Below are 23,073 nucleotides of genomic sequence, written 5' to 3'. Positions count from 1 at the left end.
ATTGGCCATTATCTTTTTATTCGACGACAAGCGCTGCTCCTTTCCTGGTGATGCCCGGAGGTTTTTCTCCTCCTTTCCGCTTCTTTGTACCCAGACTGGAATGAAGAGCTCTGGGACAGCCAATTAGAAAGAGGAGCTGTCAGGAGGACAACGAAAGCGGCGAGGGCTGCTAGGGTGAACCCAAGGCTCATTTTCAAATGTCTCTGCTCAAAGCAGAGTTGGTATTTTGGGTAAAATCCCGATTTCCCGGCTTCCCGATGTCAGAGAGCTCTGCCTCCATCTCTAGCGGGGACGAAGTGGGACTGCAGAAAGGTGAGCCGGGTGGCATCCGCTGACCTGGCAGTGCTGCGCTCTCCCCACGTGCCGGGACAAGCAGATGCGAGGTGGCTGCCTGCTCCAGTGAGAGCGGCCGCACTGTAGAAATACTGATATTATGTACTGAGGCACATAAAAATCAGAAGCCCCTTCTCTAACTCACCATTTAGTGGCCCCATTAAATCTCGAGGCGTTCCGGAGGGTGAGCTAGATACAGGGGAGGGGCAGACGTTCACTGCTGAACTACCGTGAGCTTCTCCCTTGCGGATGGTCTTGGGCTGCAATGAAAGACGCTCTGTCCCTTCGGTTCCGCTTTAGGGGAAACCCCAGTGCTCTTCCCTTTGCACAGCTCCTCGCTGGCGGCCGGCTTCCTGCACTGACAAGCAGCCTCCCTTGGGGTTTTTAAGGTGCTCTATAAAGGCATGCTGTTGTACACTGAACTTGTAGAAAGTCTTCTAACAGCCAGAAATACATTTATGCTCTACCGGCGGCTGGTGAGAGACCTGACCTCTTGGGTAGGGCTGGACTTTAAGAGGGCACGAAAGAACAAGATGGGCCCAAGAAGATACAATCTGCGTTAGTGCTCTGGCCGCAGAGGGTGCACCCACTCTCCCCTGCGAGCAGCTGCCCGACGAGGGGCACAGATTCCTAGAGGCACAGTGTGCTTTTGAAGTCAGCATGAGCCCAGAGGTTTGGAATGTGTTTTTGCCGAGAAGCGAGGAGCTTTGAGCAAGTCCTCACCCCTCTGGCCGGAGTGCCTTTTCTTCCAGCAGAGGTGGGGGAAAAGAACATGACTCTGTACCTTTTCTGGAAGCCAGGAAACAACTGTAAAAGCAGGACTCCTACTTCCAAGCAACACAGTGGTGACACCCTGGGAACATGTGTTTAGAATTAAGACAGAGTGGGTTTTATTCACCCCTCTTGGCCCTTGCCAGTAAGCTGCAAAGAGCCATCACGCTTGCCATTAAGTGGCTGCTCAGGCACAACTGGCTCGACTTCTTGAACATTCTCAAAGAATTACAGTCCACTTTCCCCATCAGTGCTGCCCACATCAGGGCGGCAGAGGTCCGGCCCAAAGGGAAGCTCTGTGGTCCCAGGGTATGAACGGGGGACCTTAATCTGCACCTGTGACAGGGTCTTGTCTCCAGCTAAGAGTGACTTTCTGCTACTGCAACGTAATGGGTATTTCATCCCCTTTTGGAGACAGCAAGATCTGTCAGGTTCCTGGATAAGGTCTGGGGAATACAGCTATCCAGCGGTGCGGCTGTTTTTACGGGGATGTGCTGCCTTCAACGTCAGCTGCTGCGTGGGTCCCCTCAGGCCACGATGCTGGTGGACTGACAGGCTGGTGCAGGCTGAAGTGACCGGGTACACCATTCACCCGGGCCTCCGGAAGACAGTGGAGCGGGACAAAACCTTGCCCCAAATGCTCAGTGGTCCTTCTGCTCATCGTCTTTGTATGTAAAGAAAGAGGGTGAGCCACAAACCGATGGTTTCCAGGGAGACAGAGGGATTGCGCAGTAAGGATGCTGCCTCCAGTTAGTGGTTAAAACACAAGGTGGAACCAGATGACGTCAGTGTTTCCAGTTCCCACTTCCTCTGATTCTGTGACGAAGGCTGACAGAAGGAAAACAGACTCGTAGCGGGACAGACCACTGGGGCCAATGACGAAGACCTCACCACGACAAAGTACCACCAGTGACCACGGACAGAGACCCCTATACTCCGTGACAGACGTTTAGGTGACGAGAACCTGCCGGGGATGCATTCTCTCACTTGACAAGCTCCAAATCAGGAGCTCTTTGGTCTCAGCCTGGTGATGAGATAGAGGTTAGAGCTACCATGGTAAATACGACAGCTTTGCTTTCACAGAGCTTAGAGGCCAGTGAACTAGATGTATAAGCAACCCCCCAAAGAAACCAAAAAACTCTGAAATAAATGCTGTGAAGGTAAACATCACGAAGAAAACAGAGCGCCTAGATGGGGACTAATGTGAGGGAGCTTAGTTTGGATTCAGAAGGGCAGGGAAGGCTTTTATGATGAGATGATAACTACACACCTAAACGGTAATATTTAATATTGGCTGGCTGGACACTGACTACGTTACTATGTCCGTTACTACCCTGCTTCATGAGCACTATCTATTTTTTTTTTTAATGTTTATTTATTTTTGGGAGAGAGAGACAGCGTGGGGGGCGGGGGGTCACAGAAAGATAGAATCCGAAGGAGGCTGCAGGCTCTGAGCTGTCAACACAGAGCCTGTCGTGGGGCTTGAAACCACGAACCGTGAGATCATGACCTGAGCCAAAGTCAGACGCTTAACCGATTGAGCCACCCAGGCACCCTTAGCACCATCTATTGTCAAACCAACTTCCTAGTTGAAGTGTAACACACATATATAGAAAAGTGCACACAGGGCGCAGCCTGACAAATCGCAGAGTGAAGACAACCTTGTAAATATCACCTGGAGCGAGAAGCAGAACACAACACACAGCCTTTGCCCAGAAGCACTGAGCTTCTCCCGACTGCGGCTCCCCTCCTCATCCCCAGAGGCAACAACTATCTATCTGATGTCTGACACAACTGGTTATGTTGCCAGTGTTTTTTGTTTGCTTTTTTACTTTGAGAGAGAGAGAGTGAGCGCAAGCAGAGAAGGGGCAGAGAGAGGGGGAGAGCCTGTCAGCGTAGAGCCTGACGTCAGGCTTGAACCCACAGAACTGTGAGATCATGACCTGAACCAAAATCAAGAGTCGGACGTTTAACTGACTGAGCCACCCAGGTGCCCCACAGTTTTGCCAGGGTCTGAACTTCACCTGACACTCAACATGACGTCTGGGAGAAACATCCGTGTTGCTACATATGCCACGATAGTTTTTCCTTCTAGTGCTGAAGACTAGTTCACTCTATGAATATACCACAACTTATCTCGCTGATGGGCATTCAGGTGGCCATCAGCTCTTGGCTAGTACGAGTGGTGCTCCTACCAATGTTCTCATACCTGGCTTTGGTGCAAGGGTGCTTGCATTTCCGTTAGGACTCTAACTCGAAGTAGCACCGCTGGGTCACAGGGTACGTTCAGCTTTTGAGGACACTGACAAACTGCTCTCCAGGGTGTTTTTAGCAATTTTCATTTCCACAGGAAGTATATGAAAAGCCTGACAGCTCCCCATCTTCGTCAGCACTTGGCACTGTCATCATTTCCCATTTCAGTGTGTGTGTACTGGTGGTATGTGATAGTTTTGATTTGAATTTCCATAATGACTAATGACCTTGAGCAGCTTTTCATGTGTTTATCAGCCTTCTGGAGAACCTCTTTTGTGAAATAAGTGCCTGGTAACATCTCTTGCCAGTCTTGAAGTTGGCTACCTTTTAAAAGTTGAGAAGAGTTGTATATATACTTTGGATGCAATATACACAAAGATACGTACTGGAGATAATCTTCCTCCCTTTTCACTCTCTTCATGGTATCTTCTAATGAACAGAGGTAACTCCTTCTACTGCATTTGATAACACTTTCTTGCATGGTTAGCGCTCTTTGTATCTTGTTTAAGAAACCTTCGCTTACTCCCAACATGCCGAAGATAATATCCTATGTTCTAGAAGCTTTAGTTTTACTTTTCACACGTGGAACCGAGGCCTCCTCTGAACTTGAAGTTTTATGTGTGGCGTGAGGCAAGGGTCAAGAGCCCCTCTTCTCCCCGTAAGGCTATCGAGCTGACCTGGAAGAACTTACTGAAAAGACTGCCCTTTCCTCAGTGTTCTGTGGTGCCACCTTGTCAAAAATCAGTGTCTACATCCATGTGGGTGTTTCCGGACATCTGATTCCGCTCCATTTAGCTATGGGTTTAGCCTTGTGCCACCACTATATTGCCTTAATCACTAATAGTAGCTTTATGATAAATCTTGATTTCTCATAGTTTAGCTCCTCTAAATTTATTTATCTTATTCAAAAATGCCTTAACCATTTAAAACAATTTTTTTTAACATTTATTTATTTTTGAGATAGAGAGATTGTGTGTGTGAGCAGGGGAGGGGCAGAGAGAGACAGAGACACAGAATCTAAAGCAGGCTCCAGGCTCTGAGCTGTCAGCACAGAACCCAATGTGGGGCTTGAACTCACAGAACACGAGATCATGACCTGAGCTGAGGTCAGATGCCTAACTGACTGAGCCACCAAGGCAACCCAAAAATGCCTTAACTGTTTTTAATTTTTATTTTGTTATTATTTTTTAATGTTTATTTCATTTTTGAGAGAGAGAGTGTAAGACAGAGGGATCTGATGTGGGCTTTGTGCTAATATCAGAGAGCCTGATGCGGGGCTCAAGCTCACAAATGGGGAGATCATGTCCTGAAGACGGATCCTTAACCAACTGAGCCACCCAGGCGCCCTGCCTTAACTATTTTTAATCCTTTGCTTTACTGAACCCCAAGTCCTGTGAGGTAAAGTAGTTAGGATTCACATCGCCACTGCACAGAAGTGTAAACCCAGAGAAATAATTTGCCCAGGGTCATATAGCTACCAAATGACGAGAAGGTATTAGAACCCAAATTTGTCTGATTTCTAGACCCAACTATTTCAAATCCTTTGTATACAGCCTCCTTAATCCTCAAGCCAGATGATCCCTTCAGGACATTTAATATGAATGCATCACAATTTCAAGAAATCCGGATGTTCTATGCCACCCGTTTCCAGTTAAAAATCTTGTGGGGCAAGTATGCAAAGCCCCTTTTCCGGTGAGACTCAGGAAAATAGAGCGACAAAGGTAAGAGCTGCCTAGATTCCTTCCAGAGGCTCGTCTGGCTTCAGAGTAGCAATCAGGCTCCTCACAGGGACTCCTCAGGGCCCTCAGGCCTGGCTCCACACCTCCTCTCTGCTTTAACTGTCCTTTGCCCCGGACTCTTAGGCCACACTCAACTACTTACGTCTTCCTATTAAGCCAAGGTCAAAAAGCTGCACCGTGCTCACAGTGCCCACCTCCCACCCCTGGCTACCTCCTCCTTTCTCTGTGAAACCTGGGTATCCCTCCCCTTGGGAGGCCTTCCAGAATACATCTGGGTTGGGTACTCCTCCTCCTTGGTGTCCCCGACCTAGCATGTCACACTGTCCTAGAGCTTAGCTGTCTCTGCAACGGAACGGTGAGGCTGGGCCGGCATTGTTAACTAATGCCCTGCACGCTGGCTAACAGAGCAGAGGTTTACTACAAAGTCTGAGAGCAGAGACAGGCTCTTTTGCTAGGTGCTGTCATGAAATAATAGATTCTAGAAGGAGGCCCGAGAAACGATTTCTAACACGTCCAGAATGCACTCTGGTAGAGGTGGCAAGTCAGGAGGCTTAGGGAGAGACAGATGTACCTTCTGTGATGGATGGCATTTAGCTGAGACAGAAACAGGACTGATGGACAGAAGGATCAGGTACTGGGGCACCTGGGTGGCTCAGTCGGTTAAGCATCTGGCTTCAGCTCAGGACACGATCTCACAGTATGTAAGTTCGAGCCCCGTGTCGGGCTCTGTGCTGACAGCTCAGAGCCTGGAGCCTGCTTCAGGTTCCGTGTCTCCCTCTCTCTCTGCCCCACCCCGACTTGCGCGCTGTCTCTCTCTCTCTCAAAAATAAATAAACATTTAAAAAAAAAAAAAAAAGCATCAGGTGTTAAATGGCTGCATACAGTAAGGCAAAGCTGTGACTCACTAAAAGACTTTAGGAGAAGTAAAATATCCCCATGACAAACACTATTGAAATGACAAGACAGGTTCTTCTGAGATGTACTCTTTCCACAGACTGAGAGTCTGATTCTGAGGGGAGCGGTTTCCCTCACCAATTGTGCCAGTGATGGCTTAGGGGCAGCTAGGCCAGGAATATATTAGCAAAGGAGGAGGCTCTCCGATCGGGACATTTTTGAGACAATGGGACGTGATGCTCCGCTTGGGTGGAAGGGAGCCCACCTCTAGGCCCTCCCCAGCGCTGTAATCCTCGGGCTGCTCGGAAGCTTCCAGTTCTTGGCGCCAGCCCAAGGCGTTGCAGCCCAGACAGTGAAGTCTCTGAGAACTTCCAGGCTAAGTAAAAGCTCCCTGGCTTTTCTCATTAAGAGTATAAACTTGATTTTCATAAACATCTTCCCCGGGAACACCGAGCTGACCCTCTTTCACCACCAGCAAAATAGAGAAAAGGAAAAACTGCAAGATGTCCAACACAGGCTTTCCTCATTTTCTCAGTTAATTCCCATTTTTAGTGTCACTTTATCCACTGAAGGGCAGAGAAGGTAAAAGCCTCTTGCCGAAGGGAAAACTTGTCTCGTCCTTCACATTCTTCCTGGTTTTCTCCACCGGCTTAGCTGTACTCAAAACAAGAGCTTACTTTTCCGTCTTTCAGAAATTTAGGCTCTAAGACACTGCAGGGCTGTGAATGTTTACAGGATCGATCTGGCATGGGAAATGCTCTTAATTTGCTATATATATATATATTTTTTTTTTTTTAAATTTGGGGGGGTTATTGACATTCGGGCAGCTTGGGTGATTTAAGAAAATCTTCAAATAAGGAAAGCAGCTGTCTCCAGCTTACCCCTCATGTTAGAAAAACAGGTTTTCAGCAAATAAATGTCAGAGAGCAGGCATTCATGCCAACAGCTAGGTGCTTCTGGTCCAAACCTATGAACCCCAGAAGCGATTGCTACATGGGCTGCGGATACAAATGACTGATTCACTTTCTGCCCAGATATGAAACTCTATTCATAACGGTTTCCTGTTTGGGCCTGGGAAGTGGCCACTGGGAAGAACAAACAAAAAGCTGGCCGGGAGTCCCTAACGCCCCACTGTTCCCTGCTCCTTCCTCTACTGCGCTGCTGCAGGTGGGAGCCAAGACGGCGGGGACACACGTGACGCTCCACGTGCCTCAGCGGCACGCGGCACAGGCTCGGTGTCAGCTGACGGCTGGGAGATGGACTTGAGGATCCTCACCGGGTTCAGGGGGCCGTTGGATGGTGATGGTGGGGGCTGCGTTCGTGTTAGTGAAATGAACTCCGTGTGGCCGAGACAGCTGGGCTGGGTACTTGCGAACTGAGCGCAGGGACTGGCTCTTCCGAGCGGAACGGCAAGTTGCTGTGGGGTGCTGGCCACACCCGCACGCCTCGGTAGGCAAGGAGACTCGGGAGGGGAGAACACAAGCCCTGGGCTACCTGAGCCACGACTGCTTTGTCATTTAAAGGGGGAGAAAAAAATACCGTCTGGTAACTCTAGCTGCTGAACAGAAACGACTTTCTGAAGCCAGAAGTGCCAAGTATTGAAGGGCTCCGGGGACCATGGCAGGGAAGGGGGCTGGTCAGGCACCGGGCTTGCGTGAAGGACCCGCACCGACCGGCAAGAGTACAAGGTCTGCCTCGGAGGCTCTGTAACACGGAAGCAGAAAGAGTATGTTCCAGAGGCAGAGTCAGTACCGCTTCAGGACCGAGGGGCCTCTGTACATGTTCTCAGTGAAAAGCTCATTTTAAGTATTTAAGGTTTGTTGAAATCCCAGGTTTTTCCCCGTTTGTTTTCAAAGGAGTAACACCCTTCAAATATAATACATGAGAAGTGACAGTATCCCTATTTTCAGGGATGTACATCATATATAGAGAAGAGCTTCAGATTCGCAAACTGTGTGATACGGGAAGAGGGAAATGAGACTGTCAATATGGATTTATTAGGGGACGGAGATTCCCTTCGCTATGATTTAATATACATTCCAAGTTTCAAATCATGGGCCAAGGATGGGCCTGTGCCCTGTTGTGCCTACGGACCGACACACGTGTGCATGGCCACACCAGGGCCGTGTCCAGCACTCCTGGGGTTCCGTCCCTGCCGTCCTCTCCGACACCTCCTTGTCAAATGACAAGTGTGAGGAGCTAATACGGGGCCACTTGTGGAAGAAGAAAGTGCATAAAAAGAAAGACTGAGCAAATCCTGTGGATGCAAACTACGAAGTCTTTTTTTTTTTTTTTTTTTGCTTCCTGAGATGCTTACTCTATTTCTAGAGCTCTTCTAAGTTGGAGATTTTCCACTGTGACAGTGTCAGATCTAGGTGGAATGAGGGTTTTGGAAAACATCATTCTCTGAGTGATGATCAGAGAAAGGAATAACCAGCCTTGTTAAGAGCACACTCAGTAGGGTGCCAAAAATATACCGGATCATCATATAAACAGCACGGATTACATTAACAGGCCTCCCTGGGTGAGTGGGAGGGAGTCTTATTCCCAATTCTCTTTGCCTACCTTACGCTCACCCCATGGTTATGTAACCTGTAGAATGGAATTTGGAAATTCTTCTGACCCTGCCCTGCTCGCTGATAGAGCTGAGCCAGGGGCTGGCAGGGGCATAATCTAATAGGCGAAATTGGAAACACAAATTCAGTCTTCTTGTCTCAGCCCAGAGACTGTGCAGGCAAGGAAAGGAAGACTCGCCCCTGCGTCCCTCCTCCCCTCTGGCCTAAGTTTGCGCTGACTTCACCCAACAGGCACCTGACCCTCCCAGACGAGCTGGGAGGGGCTACATCACCAGGCACGACCACAGTGGGGGTGGAGATGCAGGCAGCAAACAATATTTAAGATGCTGAGTTTGTAGAGCGTTCGGGGTTGGGAAGAAAAGGTATAGGGAGCCCAACGAAGCTGCACTTTTAACCTCAAGCTTTGAGAAAGGCTAAGAAAGAGCAAGGGAAGAGAGGCGGCAACAGGGTGGTGAGCCCATCCAGAGTGAAAGTGCGTGGTTGTGATTTGCTGCAGCTTTGCAGACCTCAGTCAGGCAGAGCCAGATCCCCCAAAGGAAGACTCTTCCTCACCCGGGCCCGCGAAATGCTGAAAAAGACTCTCTCAGCTCTGACCTGGCTCTGCATTCTCATCACAGCTTTCGTCAGCCACCCGGCGTGGCCACAGAAGCCCCCGAAGCGTAAGACCCCCGCGCAACTCAAGGTGGCCGCGTGCTGTGCGGAGGCGGAGGGGCTCAGGGCCCAGATCGCCAATCTGAGCAGTCTGCTGAGCGAACTGAGCGCGAAGCAGGAGAGGGACTGGGTCAGTGTGGTCATGCAGGTGATGGAGCTGGAGAGCAGCACCAAGCGCATGGAGTCACGGCTCACAGACGCAGAGAGCAAGTACTCGGAAATGAACAACCAGATTGACATCATGCAGCTACAGGCAGCACAGACTGTCACCCAGACCTCAGCAGGTAAGGAGGACGTGTCCTCACGCTAATTGACACCTTCTCGTTCACACACCTGAGCACCTCTGCGTGGCACGGTTTCTGGAGAGCTTGGCCATCAGAACGATGACTGGGGGGTTCTTTGGGAGTATGTTTTCCTGGGAATGTGCCACCGGCGCTGATGTTCTCTAAATTTCTGTCCATGTCCCCAGTGTCTGCACAGTCTCTTTACTCACACCATGTTTCAGCATATGGAAGGTATGAATTCCCCCCACTGGAGCACAGAGGGACGGCGTGGTTTGCCCAGAGTCACACCACAAGTCTTAGAAACAGGGTTCGAGTCTCCCTGATTGGTTCGCTTCCTTACCCAGAGCTGACAGGCTGTACCCACAGTCCCAAGGAAGCAGGCATGAACACCAAAATTGCCAGTCACATCTGTTGCTCTAGAAGCCAAGTTTTGCCAAAAACCGTTCCCTCGTGTCCGTAAGACTCAGTGGAACGGCATTAATGGGTTTTTGCGTCCTGTCTCTGCATACATGACTCTTCCCACTGGCTCCAAATTAGGTATAGATGCTGCCTGGAGCCAGGAAAAGAAACCCTTTGTGTCAGGAAGGATAGGCTCAAGGTTCCTCACTTCTGAGATTTCTATTTTTCCCCATGATCTAAAATAAAATTCTGTTACAGCAAATAGGAAAATGCAATGCTGAAATCTGGATTTTTAGCCACCGCCTCCCCCCATAAGATACATTGAATGCTTTTTTTTCTAAAGTAACTTTTGGTTGCTCGTTAGGTTGGCTCAGACTGGCCAAGGTGAATTTATGGCTCAGAGACAAGAAATAGGGGTTTCTGAAATCATCAGGAAATGATGACTTGTCAGGAGAAGATCCTACAGATATGTCACATATGGCTGATATAAAAACTTTTGGTCACCTCATAGACCAAGTCGTGAAACAGAACAGAGTAAGTCACTGGTGATTCAGTTCAAAGGGAAAAAAAGCTTTAACGTGAAATAAGCCTAAATGGCCCATTATCTAATAAACGCCGTGTGAAAGTCACTTCCTAAGCAAGTACTTCCTGCCCGGCACTGGGGAACTAGGAAGGCATCTTCGGGACATTTTCCAGACAAGTGCGTCCTGAGTTGGCCTGTGAGATGAACCCAGACGCGCGGCAGAGCAGGCCAGACTGGAGACTGTGCTGCCTCCCGCTCCTCCAACTGGGGTTTTCTCCCTTCCCAGCAGGGAGTTTCTTGGGGGTCAAAGGCAGCTCCCCTGCTGGGCCTCTCACTCTTCTTGCCCAGGACATCATTCCTCAGCTTTCTTGTCTACGACCAGGTGCCGGGTCACCTTTAGACTCTCTACACAGGTGGCTCGTCGGAGAGAGCTGTAAGTCGATGCTTTCCTCAGTCACAGAGAACGAAGGGCGCCGAGGGTGGAGGCACACGCCTCCCCCTCCCTCAGTATGCTCTGCCTGGGGCGGCTCCTGGTGGCAGTGAGCACCTGTGTGTTTCCCAAGGAAAGGACCCCAGAGACAGAGGGCAGGGAACGTCTCCTGGACAGCAAGAGCTCCCACTCGTCGAGTCCCATCAGGAAAGGTGTCCTCGAGACTTGAGACCCGGAGACAAAATCTGGCACAAAGCTGTAGCCCCAGGGCGGCCGAGGAAGCATTTAAACGAACCCCAGGGTGACCAGCAGCCCGCTCGATGCTCTGGTTTGCTTGTTTAATGATGTTACCAGGGGAGGCCCCCAAGGTTCCCCAGGGTGTCTGCGCTTCCGTTTGAGGAATGAGCAGTGTTAGATGGGGGGGGGGGGGGGGGGGGGGGGGGGGAGGGAGAAGATGTTAAATTGATCTCCCTTAATTAGGGTCCTAGTAGGCAAAAACAGATAAAAGTAGCCATTCTCTAGATAAAAATAGCCATTGTCAAAGGCAGAAATAGCCATTCCCTCTGAAAAACCACCCCCACTCCCAAACAGACAAACCAAGAAAACAACAAAACCAGACCCTATGAGATGCTCATGATGTATGTGGTAAGAGACGCTAGTGGTCCCAGAAGTGAAATTTACTAAACAGGCGCATCTGTTATGTGGCCCTCGCATCCCATGGTGTTCCCAGAGTTCACGGCCTAGAACTCAGCAGGATGATCTATTTTGGGGTTAACCTGAAACCACCTCTCTGCTGGTCTCATTGCTGCTGCTATCCATGTGAGGTGAGGGCTTCCCCAACACCAACAAAGCCAAAATACACCCCCTTTTGGTCACCTAATGGCTACCCACCTCCAAAACCCAGACATTGCCTGGTAATGAACACTCCTGTGAATTTCGTGGTAGAAATGAAGTCTCAATTTTTAAACTTCCAACAGAGGCAGAGCACGAATGCCCACCTACCGCGGAGCCCCTGGGTTTGGGCACTCACTCCTGCGGTTTGCTCCTCTTGCAGACGCCATCTATGACTGCTCGTCCCTCTACCAGAAGAACTACCGCATCTCTGGAGTGTACAAGCTTCCTCCTGATGACTTTCTGGGCAGCCCTGAGCTGGAGGTGAGGTCGCCAGAGCCCACTGCCCAGGTTCTACCTGTCCCCCGTCCCCTCACACAGCTGGGGGCCACAGGACCGGTCACGGTCTAGAGAATGGGAAACTCAAGACAGAGAATCAAACACACTGAATATCAGAGAGCTAGCCACACGCTCAACTTGTGGGGGCAATCCCCTCCCCCAGCATCTCTTTGGTCCCTTCAAGTCACTACCGACCAAACGCCAAATCTTCCGACACAGATCATTCTATAACCACCCAACTTGCTGATGAGCCTTGCCAAACCTAGAGAGTTAATCTTGGGAGAAGGGGAAAGAGAGAACACATAGAGAGTGCACCCAGATTTTCCTCTCTTCTAACTACATGTGCGCTTGCCCCGTCCTCCACTTTGACACCTCTTCCTCAGCAAACCACCACCCCGCTCCTGCTCGCCGACACTGGGGCAGAGTCAGAGTGAGCCCGCACACATCCACCGGCCCTGCAGAAACGGGAGGGAGGCGACGAGGCCCACCCTCGCTCTCCTTCCTGCCGCCGTGGGCTGCTGACCAGGCCATCCTCTCTGCCACAGGTGTTCTGTGACATGGAGACGTCCGGCGGCGGCTGGACCACCATCCAGAGGCGCAAGAGCGGCCTTGTCTCCTTCTTCCGGGACTGGAGACAGTACAAGCAGGGCTTCGGCAGCATCCGCGGGGACTTCTGGCTGGGGAACGAACACATCCATCGGCTCTCCAGGCGCCCAACCCGGCTGCGCGTGGAGATGGAGGTGAGCGTGAGGCCCCTGCGCCTGGAGCCGGTGCCGCACACAACCGTGTGCGACCCGGGGGCGCCCTTCCCACTCTGACGGACTATGGGCTTGTGTGCTTGCTGTGCCGGTTTTCCTGCAGGCTGTCGGACAGCTGAGGGAGAAGAGGTTTTTCCCTGTTTTCTCACCAAAGCGAGGCTGCAGCTACACAAGAGGCTGGACTCAGGCCGGAGCGGGGGCGCCAACAGTCAGCTGTACTGAAACACTGTGGCCCCCGCTCGGGCCTGGGGCCTGAGCTCCTCTGTGTGCAGACCTTTCTGACATTGACTGGTGACGGTCGTGAGGGGACTGGAGGCCCCGTGACCTACTCAAATGGCTCTGCGTGGGACACGGGGAAACACACACCCACACCTTGCAGACAGACGGGGCAGGGAGGATGCAGAAAGAGAGGCTAATCCAGGCCAGATGGGGGCTCAGGAGGGACCTTTGCCCAGGGATCCTTGTTTTGTGACTCCCAAGCCTAGTGTGGTAGCTAAAGGCGAACAGACGATACAGCCTGGGCTCCGACCCCCCCCCCCATGTGAAAGGACGCGCAGCTGCACGCTGAGAGGGGGGCTGGCGGCGGCAGGAGACGCAGCCCCGTGGCAGCTCCTCTCAGGCTCCGCCTGCTCCCGACAGGACTGGGAGGGCAACGTGAGACACGCCGAGTACAGCCGCTTCGCTCTGGGCAACGAACTGAACAGCTACCGCCTCTTCCTGGGGAACTACAGCGGCGATGCAGGGAACGACGCCCTCCTCTATCACAACAACACGGCTTTCAGCACCAAGGACAAGGACAATGACAACTGCCTGGACAAATGCGCGCAGCTGCGCAAAGGTGAGGTGCGGGGGCGGGGGGGGGGGGGGGTGTCCCAGGTGGGCAGGCTGGATGCAGAGCCGCACGGCCGGCGTCCTGGCTTTCGCACTTCGGTGGATACCGGCCCTGACCGCTGAGCTCCTGCTCAGGCAGTGGCTCCCTCCGCCAATCCTCCCGGCCCATCTGTCCACCGTTTCCGGGGCAGGGACAAACTGGGCTTACGGCCCCCGATCTCTTTCTCGGGCCAGGTGGCTACTGGTACAACTGCTGCACAGACTCCAACCTCAATGGGGTCTACTACCGCCTCGGGGAGCACAACAAGCACCTGGATGGAATCACGTGGTACGGCTGGCACGGCTCGAGCTACTCCCTCCGGCGCGTGGAGATGAAAATCCGCCCAGAAGACTTCCAGCCCTGAGTGGGGGGCCTGGAGTGGGGCAGGGCCGGGGAAATGGGGACAAACGGAGGCTGGGTGAGGGCAGGGAAGGGGAGGGAGGGAGTAGAGAAAAGTTAGGGATGGAAAACAGCCTAGAATCTCCAATGAGTGTCCGTCTCTAAGGAGCCCAATGAAACTGTTAAGGACAAGGACATTACATAAGTGTGATGAGTTATTTAACCACGATGGGTCATCACACAACTTCTCAGGGGGCTGGCCCAGGTGGGCTCCCTGTGCCTCTGATCTCTGCCGTATTCACTCAAAGCCTCTCCTTTCCACTTGATTTTTCGGTGAAAGGAAAGTAATTATGACATCACTGTGTCTATTTAGTCAAAGGCCTAGGTTATGTGAGGGCAGAAAATAGACCCCTTGGCTAAAAAGAATTGTGTGATCTTGATCTTCGAGGAGAGGCCCTGGGCGATGGAGAAAGGCAGAAAAGAGAGTGGTGGAGGAAAGGAGTTTCAATTTTTAAATCCAATCCAATGAAATTACCTTCAGTCTACATATTTTTTTTCTTAAAGATGAAAATAATTCTGTTGCCAGTGGATTGACCCAGGAGGGATCTCTGGGGTCCCGGGCCTGGCAGGGGGGGCCTCTGGCACCTCCCTGCCCGGCTTTGGTCAGGGTGCAGTGTGTTGAAAGGCACAAGTGGGTCTAGTGGCGGCTGGGGAGTTTCAGGAGGTGGGGAAAGTTCCTCGTGGATGCTTACACAAAACTGCCTTAAACTGTTCAGTCAATACAGATATATCTGTTTTTATTTTTTACTTTGTAAGAAAAGGGCTCAAAGAGCTTCCTCTTTTAACTTGTCTATAAAAAGTGCCTGCAAAATGAAGGTAGATGACACTATGGTTAATAATTCATGCTGTATATAGGCATCTGTGCTTTGTAAAAATAAAATACTGTAGTATGTTGTAAACATCCAAAGTCTCTTTTTCCTTCCACAATAAATTCTTTTAAACTTGTTGGCTTTTAAATTATCACCAGAGGGTGAAATTAAGTGAAAAACCAGAGGGTGAGCGGTAAGAAAGAGACTGATTTTGTTACAGTCTTCAGGGAAGCCAAAGCTGGAAGCCAGAAAGCGAAAAGGCGGGGGCCGAAAAGAGCAGCAGCCGCTGGGAGAGGTCAGATCTAGCCACCTAATCGCAATGGAGCCCAATGCCACCGCCAGGCTGCAGAACTTTGCAAACCAACCCTTCTACTTTTTCCCTGAGCAGACTAACACGTACAGAGAGGCGGCATGTCTTTAGCCATAACAGATGCCAAACTCATCGGGAGTGTTAGGAAGTCATTTTTCTTGCCAAAATGAACCATTCCCTTGAGTCAGGCAGCATAAGGTAAGCCATTATTTCCCCTCGGTGTTCCCTATTGTACCTACAGTTCTTGGACTGCTGGGAGCCTATTTAACCTTAGAAATAAGAACTAGGGGACTTTCAAAGGAACAGAGTGAGCAGAGAAGAAGTGTACTGCAGCAGGGCATTCCGCAGGACAGGCCTTCAAACAAACTCCCCAAGGCAGGCGGGGAGTCAGAGATGCCGGCAGCCAGTGCAGTACTGCCTGGAAAATGAGGATAAAAAGATCAGGGGGTTAGGAGAAGAGCAGTAAAAGCATAGATGCCTCTGGCAGAGGTAGCTAATAATCCCCTCTCTCTTCTCCTCTAACCCCACAACTAAAACACGTCTGAAGCTCTAGGCACCAAAGGCTAAAATCAATAAGTGGGCCCGCCTCAAACTAAAAAGCTTCTCCACAGCAAAGAAGCAATACGTTGAAAAGGCATCCTACAGTAAGGGAGAAAAGATTTGCCATCTATAGCCCCTCGTGAGGAGCTAATATCCAAAATACGTAAAGGAAGCATACAACTTAATAGCAAAAAAGTAAATCCTCCAATTAAAAAGGGGGCAAAGGTCCTGAATAGACATTTTTCCAAAGAAGACATTCATGGAATGGCCAATAGGTACACAAAAAGGTTTTCAACATCGCTCATCCTCAGGGAAATGCAAACCATCCAATGAGATATCTTCTCATACCAGGTATGATGGCCGTTATCAAAAAGGCAAGAGATAGCAAGTGTTGGCGGGGATGTGGAAAATAGGGAACGCTTGTACATCATTACTGGGAATGGAGACGGGTACAATTTTAAAAATAAAATTACCACATGATACAGAAATTCCACTTCTGGGTATATAATGCAAAGGAAAAGAAATTAGTATCTTGAAGAGATATCTGCATTCCCATGTTCACTGCACCATTATTCACAGTGGCCAAGACATGGAAACAGCCTAGGTGTCCTGTGACAGATGAATGGATAAAGAAAATGTCACACACACACAGGAATATTATTCAGCCATATAAAAGAAGGAAATTTTGCCATTTATGACGACATGGATGAATCAGGAGAGCATTACGCTAAGTGAAATAAGATAGAAAAAGAAAAATACCATATGGTATCTCTTACATGTGGAATCTAAAAAAAAAAAACAAAACAAAAACCAAAACCACCACCTGATTTCCGTGGTTGCTAAGGGGTGTGGAGAACCAGGGAAATGAAATGGGGAGACAGGTTGAAAGGCACAAACATTCCCGTGTAAGATGAGCAGGTTCTAAGGGCCTCATGCACGGCGTGGGGACCACAGCTGCACAGTGCCGTACATTTTAAAGTTGCTGAGAGGGGTTTAAGCTTCCTCATCACACACACATGAGTTAACAATGTGAGGTGACGGCTGTGTTAATAATCTTGAGCTTGATAAGCATTCCATAATGTGTATCAAGTCATCAAGTTGTATATTTTATTTATTATTATTATTTTTAAATGTTTATTTGGAGAGAGAGAGAGAGAGAGAGAGAGAGAGAGAGAGAATTCCAAGCAGGCTCCATGCCGTCAGTGCAGAGCCAGATGCGGGGCTCAGTTCCATGAACTTTAAGATCATGACCTGAGCTGAAATCAAGAGTTGGACACTTAACTGACTGAGCCACCCAGGTGCTCGCCTTCATGTCGTACGTTTTCAATATATACAATTGTATTTGTTAACTATGCTTCAATAAAGTCTGGGGGAAAGGCATTTAAAGTGTCCTAATCCAAACCTATAGCTGCTGAAATTTACTCATATTTTTACAGGTACCCAATTGAGTAAACAGAGTATAAACTTCTCATGACAATGTTAATGTTGAAGAAAAAAATGTTACCATAAACAAACAAACAAACCCCAAACACTGAGGCTCTAAGTCAGTGTCTGTGGCTCACTTCACCCATCTGGGAAAACTCAGAGGTCGCAGCTGAGGGAAAGGGGAGATTAGCTGTTCAGGGACACAGGGCGCCCCCAGCCACCTAGCCTGCGGTGTGCGGATTCTGATCAGACCCACTGCTTTCCAGGCACCTCTCCTGGTGCAGGCTGAGCATGGATACCAAGGATTCAGAGACGAGGCCCACACCGTCTCTGACCCTACAGAGGTCAGTGAGAACCACCAGGAACCAAAGGAGAACTCAGTGTCACCCCCGAGAGTAAAGCACATTCTGTTTCATCCTCCATGACGTGTGAGAGAAGGTACGGAGCTGTATGGCCACCTCAGAAGCGCCGGCCCCAGTTTTCAGTTTCAATTCTGCTAATCTCAGTCAGAAAACATTTTAAAAATGGGATTACTTGCCAGGGGTTGGGCAGTGAAAGTATCCAGCTTTGATGAGACACTTAACTTTCTTCTACTTGGGACGAGAAGCAGGTGCTATGGACTGAATGTGTGTCCCCCCGCCCCCAATTCCTATGTTGCAGTCAATTCCCAAAGTGTTTGGAAGTGGAGCCTTTGGGAGGGGATTAGGTCATGAGGGTGGGGTGGCTCACGGACGGAATCAGGGCCCTGAGGAAAGAGACCCCAGACAGCTTGAGCTCTGCTTTCTGCCACATGAGGACACAGTGAGAAGGTGACAACCTGGAAGAAGGTGCCACCAGGACCCAGCCGTGCTGGTCCCTGACTGTGGGCTTCCCAGCCTCCACAGCCATGAGAAGTCAATGCTATTCAGGCTCCGGCGGTCTGTGGTGTTTTGTCACAGCAGCCCAAATGGACTAACACAGGAACCTGGTACCACGATGCGGGGTGCTGCTGTACCAAATACCTAAGAACGAGGAAGTGACTCTGGAACGGGGCAGGGGGCAGAGGCTGGGAGAGTTCTGGGCTGCGTGTGGGAGAAAGCCCAGACCGCTGCGAATGGACCCTCAAAGGGAAATTCTGGTGAAAGCTCAGAAAGAAAAAAGAGAACTAGAGAGAAAGCTTCTGTCTTCTTAGAGAATGTGCATAATTGAGAACAGAATGGTAACAGAGGGGCGCCTGGGTGGCGTAGTCGGTTAAGCGTCCGACTTTCGCTTAGGTCATGATCTCGCGGTTCGTGGGTTCGAGCCCCGCGTCGGGCTCTGTGCTGATTGCCAGCTCAGAGCCTGGAGCCTATTTCAGAGTCTGTGTCTCTCTCTCTCTCTGACCCTCCCCTNTCTCTCTCTCTGACCCTCCCCTGCTCACGCTGTCTCTTTCTCTCCTAGAAATAAATAAAAATATTAAAAAAAAAAAAAAAAAAGAATGGTAATAGAAATTCGATAGTAAAGGCCATTCTGACGAGTTCTCAGATGGAAAGGAAGACCAGTTACCGGGTAATAGAGAAAAAGGCAATCCTTGTTATAAAGGGGCAAATAATTTGCCTGAACTGTGCTCACACCGTAGTGTTCTGTGAAAGGTAGAACTTGCGAATGACGACACCAGGTATTAGCTGAAGAGATTTCTAAGCAAACTGTTGAGGGTGGCTTCGTTCTTCCCGACTGCTTAGAGTAAAACAAGAGAGGAGAGAAACACCACGAAGACGGATTAAGCAAAAAAGGAGCCAGAACTTAAAGATTTGGGAAATTCTTGGCCTATCCATACTGTAAGAAATGAGTACCTGCATTTGGAGAGAACACGAAGGGTGTGGCCACGTGATGCTTTGCTGAGGGGACTTGTGTCATGAACCACGGACCTAACCAGCTCCTCCAGCAGGAAAACTACCACATTGAACAGACAGGCCAAGAGACAGGAGGGAATGAAGGAAGACTCTTGAACTTCTTGGATTTTACAGGACAGGACTATGGAGCTATTTGGCCGTGAATGAGTAAAGAATGATCCTGAAGGCGATTCAGAGATCAGCAGGGCTGCCTGCTTGTTTTAAAAAAGGAGGACCATTGCCTTGCTTTTAACAGGCCCGTGAACTTGGCCCAAAGCCGCGGGGGTAGGGCCACCGCAGGGCTGTGTAGCTGGTCGAGCTGCGGGGCCAGGACCTCTGTCCCGGCGGGGCCAGAGGCAGAGCGTCACCCAGAGGGCTTGGAGGGCAGAGGACCCAGCCAAAAGGGATTACTCTCAAGCCTGGGGATCTCATGAGGTTTGCCCTGCTTGGTTTTGGACTTGCGTGGGACCCATCACTCTCTCCTTCTTCCCCGTCTCTTGGAATGGGGATGTCTCTCCTGTTCCGGCCCCATCAGTGGATTCTGAAGCATGTAACTTGTTCGTTTTCACAGGTTCGCAGCTGGAGACAAATTCTGCGCCAGGATGAACTGCACCTAGGGTCTCAAGCCTGTCCCTGATGGAGACGATATTTAGGTGAGACTATAGAGCTGATCCTGAAATGGGTTGACTTTGGGGCTGTTGTGATGGAATGAATGTGTTTTGCACTTAAGAAGGACATGCATTTTGGGGGCCAGGAGAGGCATCCTGTGGACTGAATGTTTATGTCCCCCCAAATTCCTGTGTTGAAGGCTAACCCCCAGTGTGATGGGATTTGGAAGTGGGGTCTTTGGGGGTGATTGGGCCACGAGGGTGGAGCCCTCACAAATGGGATTAGGGTCCCCATAAAAAAGAGCCTGGGGGCTCAGTTGGTTGAATACCCAACTCTCGGTGTTGGTTCAGGTCATGATCTCATGGTTCGTGAGTTCAAGCCCTGTGCTGGGCTCTGTGCCGACAGCGGGGAGCCTGTTTGGGATTCTTGCTCTCCCTCTCTCTCTGCCTCTCCCCCACTCGTGCGCTCTCTCTTCCTCTCAAAATAAACGAACAAAAAAAAAAGCCCAAAGAGCTTGTTCTCTGTTTTCTGCCACAGAGAGAAGTCATCCGTGGGGCAACCTGGAAGAAGGTGCTCACGAGAACCCAACTGTGTTGGCGTCCTGGCCTTGGACTTCCCAGCTTCCAGAACCGTGACAAGTATTTGTCGTTTAAGCCCCTCAGTCTGTGGCAATTTGTTACAGCAGCCCTAATGGTCTGAGTTAGCAGGCCACCAGACCTTCACCCCTTAACCTAGTGCTACAGGCTAACTATGTAAAAGCCGGTGTGCCTGTATGGTGTGTATGTTTACGAATAATTCGATACCATTTAATCCTCAGTTCCCTTACGAAGCACTTACGCTTGCTGATAATTATGAACTTTGAGGAGATGGGCATGGTTTACACTGTCTCAATGTAAGCCTGGTTTGGGGATTACATGTGGGATTTAATTTGTCCTGGAGTAGACAGCAAAAATGTCAATAGGTAGGAAGTCCGACAGACCAGTAGCAAGAGAACAGTACTGGCAGCACAGCATGGCTTTTTAAAACAAAAACAAAAACAAAAACAAAAACTAAGAAACAGCCGTGCAAAGATGTTTTTGTGAACAGTTAACCTGACGGTTTCAAAGAGAATTTAAGACAGTCGACTGAAAGAGATATTCTAGAATAAGCTTTAAGAAAGCGCACAGACAGAGAAGGGAAAGAGCAGGAAAGACAAACATGAAGCTGGGAGGAGGGAGAGGCCGAGGGTCTGTAGTCTGTTAGAGGTCAGGAGTCTGTAGAGGTGGGCCAGGACCTGCGCTGTGAGCTCCCCGGTAGCCACTGCGAGGAAGGGAGTTCAAGCTATCATGGAGGAGCCACGTCTCCAACACAGGACCCACGCAGTAACTCAGGGACACGCACCCCCAGCAGCGGGACCCCTGGGAGGGGTTTCCAAGGGCTCGGCTAGAGGACAGGGAGGTGCTGGGCACATGTTCTCTGATGGCAGCTTTGCCTGAGCCTGTTTCGTTTTTCTTTTTTTTTTTAATTTCCGAGAGAGAGAGAGACAGCGTGAACAGGGGAGGGTCGGAGAGGGAGACACAGAATCCGAAGCAGGATCCAGGCTCTGAGCGGTCAGCACAGAGCCCGACACGGGGCTCGAACCCACGAACTGTGAGATCATGACGTGAGCTGAAGTTGGACGCTCAACCGACTGAGCCCCCCAGGCGCCCCTGCCTGAGCCTGTTTCTTCAAACTATGTGTGGGGACAACGACAGCAGAACCTCGCCATGGGGTTTGGGGAAAGCAATTTCCGGTAGGAAAAGCGGCCAACGGAAACAGAAAAGCAGAGTGATGAGAAGACGAGGAGACCACTGAAGGGAGGTGGCACTGCGAACTCGGCTCAGTCAGGCTGGGATAAACCAGAGCTCAGAGCACTGGCTTTATCTGGGAGCACAGGGTTCTATTCGTCTGTGCTTAAAGTCAAGATCAATCCGTAGAGATTTCTGAGGACTTACTTTTAGTTACACCCGGGTAAGAAGCGAATGATCTTCCTGGATACTTTTCCAGGCCTCTGCCTACACCTTCCTGTTACAAGTCTGTGAACATACACACTAATGCTTCCGTGACTGTCAAACACGGAGAAAGACATGGGGTGGGACGAGGGGGGGTTTCAGAGAGGGGTCGAGCGGAGGAAGGTCAGCAAGGAAACTAATGTGCAAAACTAGTTCTTTGACACTGAAGTTATTATATTCAGTTGCCAGATTTTCTACCCGTTATCAAGGAAAATGGTATCACCTAAGCCGGGGGGGGGGTGGACGGGGACGGGGGAGAAGAAATGCAGGTTTTCACATCTGCCGAACCTAATTTGAGATGGAAGCCTACCTACCCCAGAGGGTGGCGTGCTGACATCTGTTTCTAGGTGGTATCTTAGAAATCAACGGTCTCACCAAGTTCACTTCATTTGGACAAAAACATGACTCTTTCGCCTTTTGGTCACTTCTTAAAGTGTTTAAAGGAATACTGAGCATTCACTCAAAAGCAGGCCTGGCCAGCAGGCTGGCTATTTGATTATTCCCTCAAATAAAGGAAGCGCCATACACAGCAGACTGTCTCAGCCACAGAGGAGGTACTTATTAGCTGGTGATTTTCCCCTAAACTATCTGTAGTGAAATAATCAACCGTGTTAACATTTACATGAAGATAATTAGATCCCAGAGTTAATATTCTCTGATAATCATTAGGGGACGTGAACAGGTCTCTGGGAGCTGCAACGAACATTGGAGGCTGCTTCTCATTTCGTAACAGCAGAAAATTTATTAAATAGCCTATTTTTTCCCTGTCCCCGGAAGACTCAAAACCATCTTCCGAGAGGAGAGCATATAACCACTCCAAGGGAACAGATCACTGAATCTCAGACTCCACTCTGCCTGTTACATTCACAGACCCCCCCGCTCCCCCCGAGGAGGAAGAAGCGGGCAATAAAACCCCAGTGGCCCTTGAGGAAGTGGAGCCAGTACCTCATGCTCCGACCCAAGAGTGCAATCGAACCCAGGTGTCCAATCTATGGTTCCTAGGCTGCTCTGGGCCTGGAATCGCTTCTGGACTCATTTTGCTCATACAAGCAAGCACAGGTTGGAAAATCATGGGAACCCATGTGCCGAGGGTCAACAGAAATGACAATTACAGCTCCGACAGCAGGGAGAGCCATCTGCGACCTCATCATGTTTAAACGTGCTGGCCAGACTGGGCAGCCGATTTCATAGAGCAGAAGTCCCCACGTGAAGGCGGTGATCTGGCCACCGGGCAGTGGAGGGGAGAGAGGTCGTTTCAGACAAAGGCAGCAATGAAAAAGGTTTTGAGCCTACCTGATGAGAGACTCTAGGATGGCAGGGGTGGGACCTTTCTGGAACTCCAGCTCTTTGTAGTGTAGTGCTTTGGCATATGCTCGACACTTGGCGGCCCTCTCACCCAGCAGGACGATGCCGTTGTCGTCTCTCAGTGGCAGGGGGCCCTAGGGCAGA

General features: G+C 50.2%; 2 protein-coding genes across 3 annotated transcripts in view; one reads left to right on the top strand and one right to left on the bottom strand.

The window, feature by feature from the left end:
• The window catches only part of MTOR (mechanistic target of rapamycin kinase), a 137,933-nt gene that overhangs the window by 52,452 nt on the left and 62,408 nt on the right, over positions 1–23,073 (bottom strand). For both annotated transcript variants that reach the window (XM_039234939.1, XM_039234938.1), the window contains exon 28: positions 22,918–23,063. In XM_039234939.1, coding sequence (XP_039090870.1) covers positions 22,918–23,063 — 146 coding nt within the window. The remainder of the gene's footprint in view (positions 1–22,917; positions 23,064–23,073) is intronic.
• ANGPTL7 (angiopoietin like 7) lies at positions 9,132–14,016 on the top strand. Its single transcript, XM_039234940.1, has 5 exons — positions 9,132–9,501; positions 11,908–12,008; positions 12,569–12,763; positions 13,421–13,619; positions 13,847–14,016. Exons 1-5 carry the CDS (start codon positions 9,132–9,134, stop codon positions 14,014–14,016), a joined length of 1,035 nt encoding a protein of 344 aa, XP_039090871.1.

The sequence above is a fragment of the Hyaena hyaena genome, unplaced genomic scaffold (assembly GCF_003009895.1).
Source record: "Hyaena hyaena isolate Hyena2069 unplaced genomic scaffold, ASM300989v1 scaffold_94, whole genome shotgun sequence".
Lineage (NCBI taxonomy): Eukaryota > Metazoa > Chordata > Mammalia > Carnivora > Hyaenidae > Hyaena > Hyaena hyaena.
This window is presented reverse-complemented; position numbering and strand designations above follow the sequence as displayed.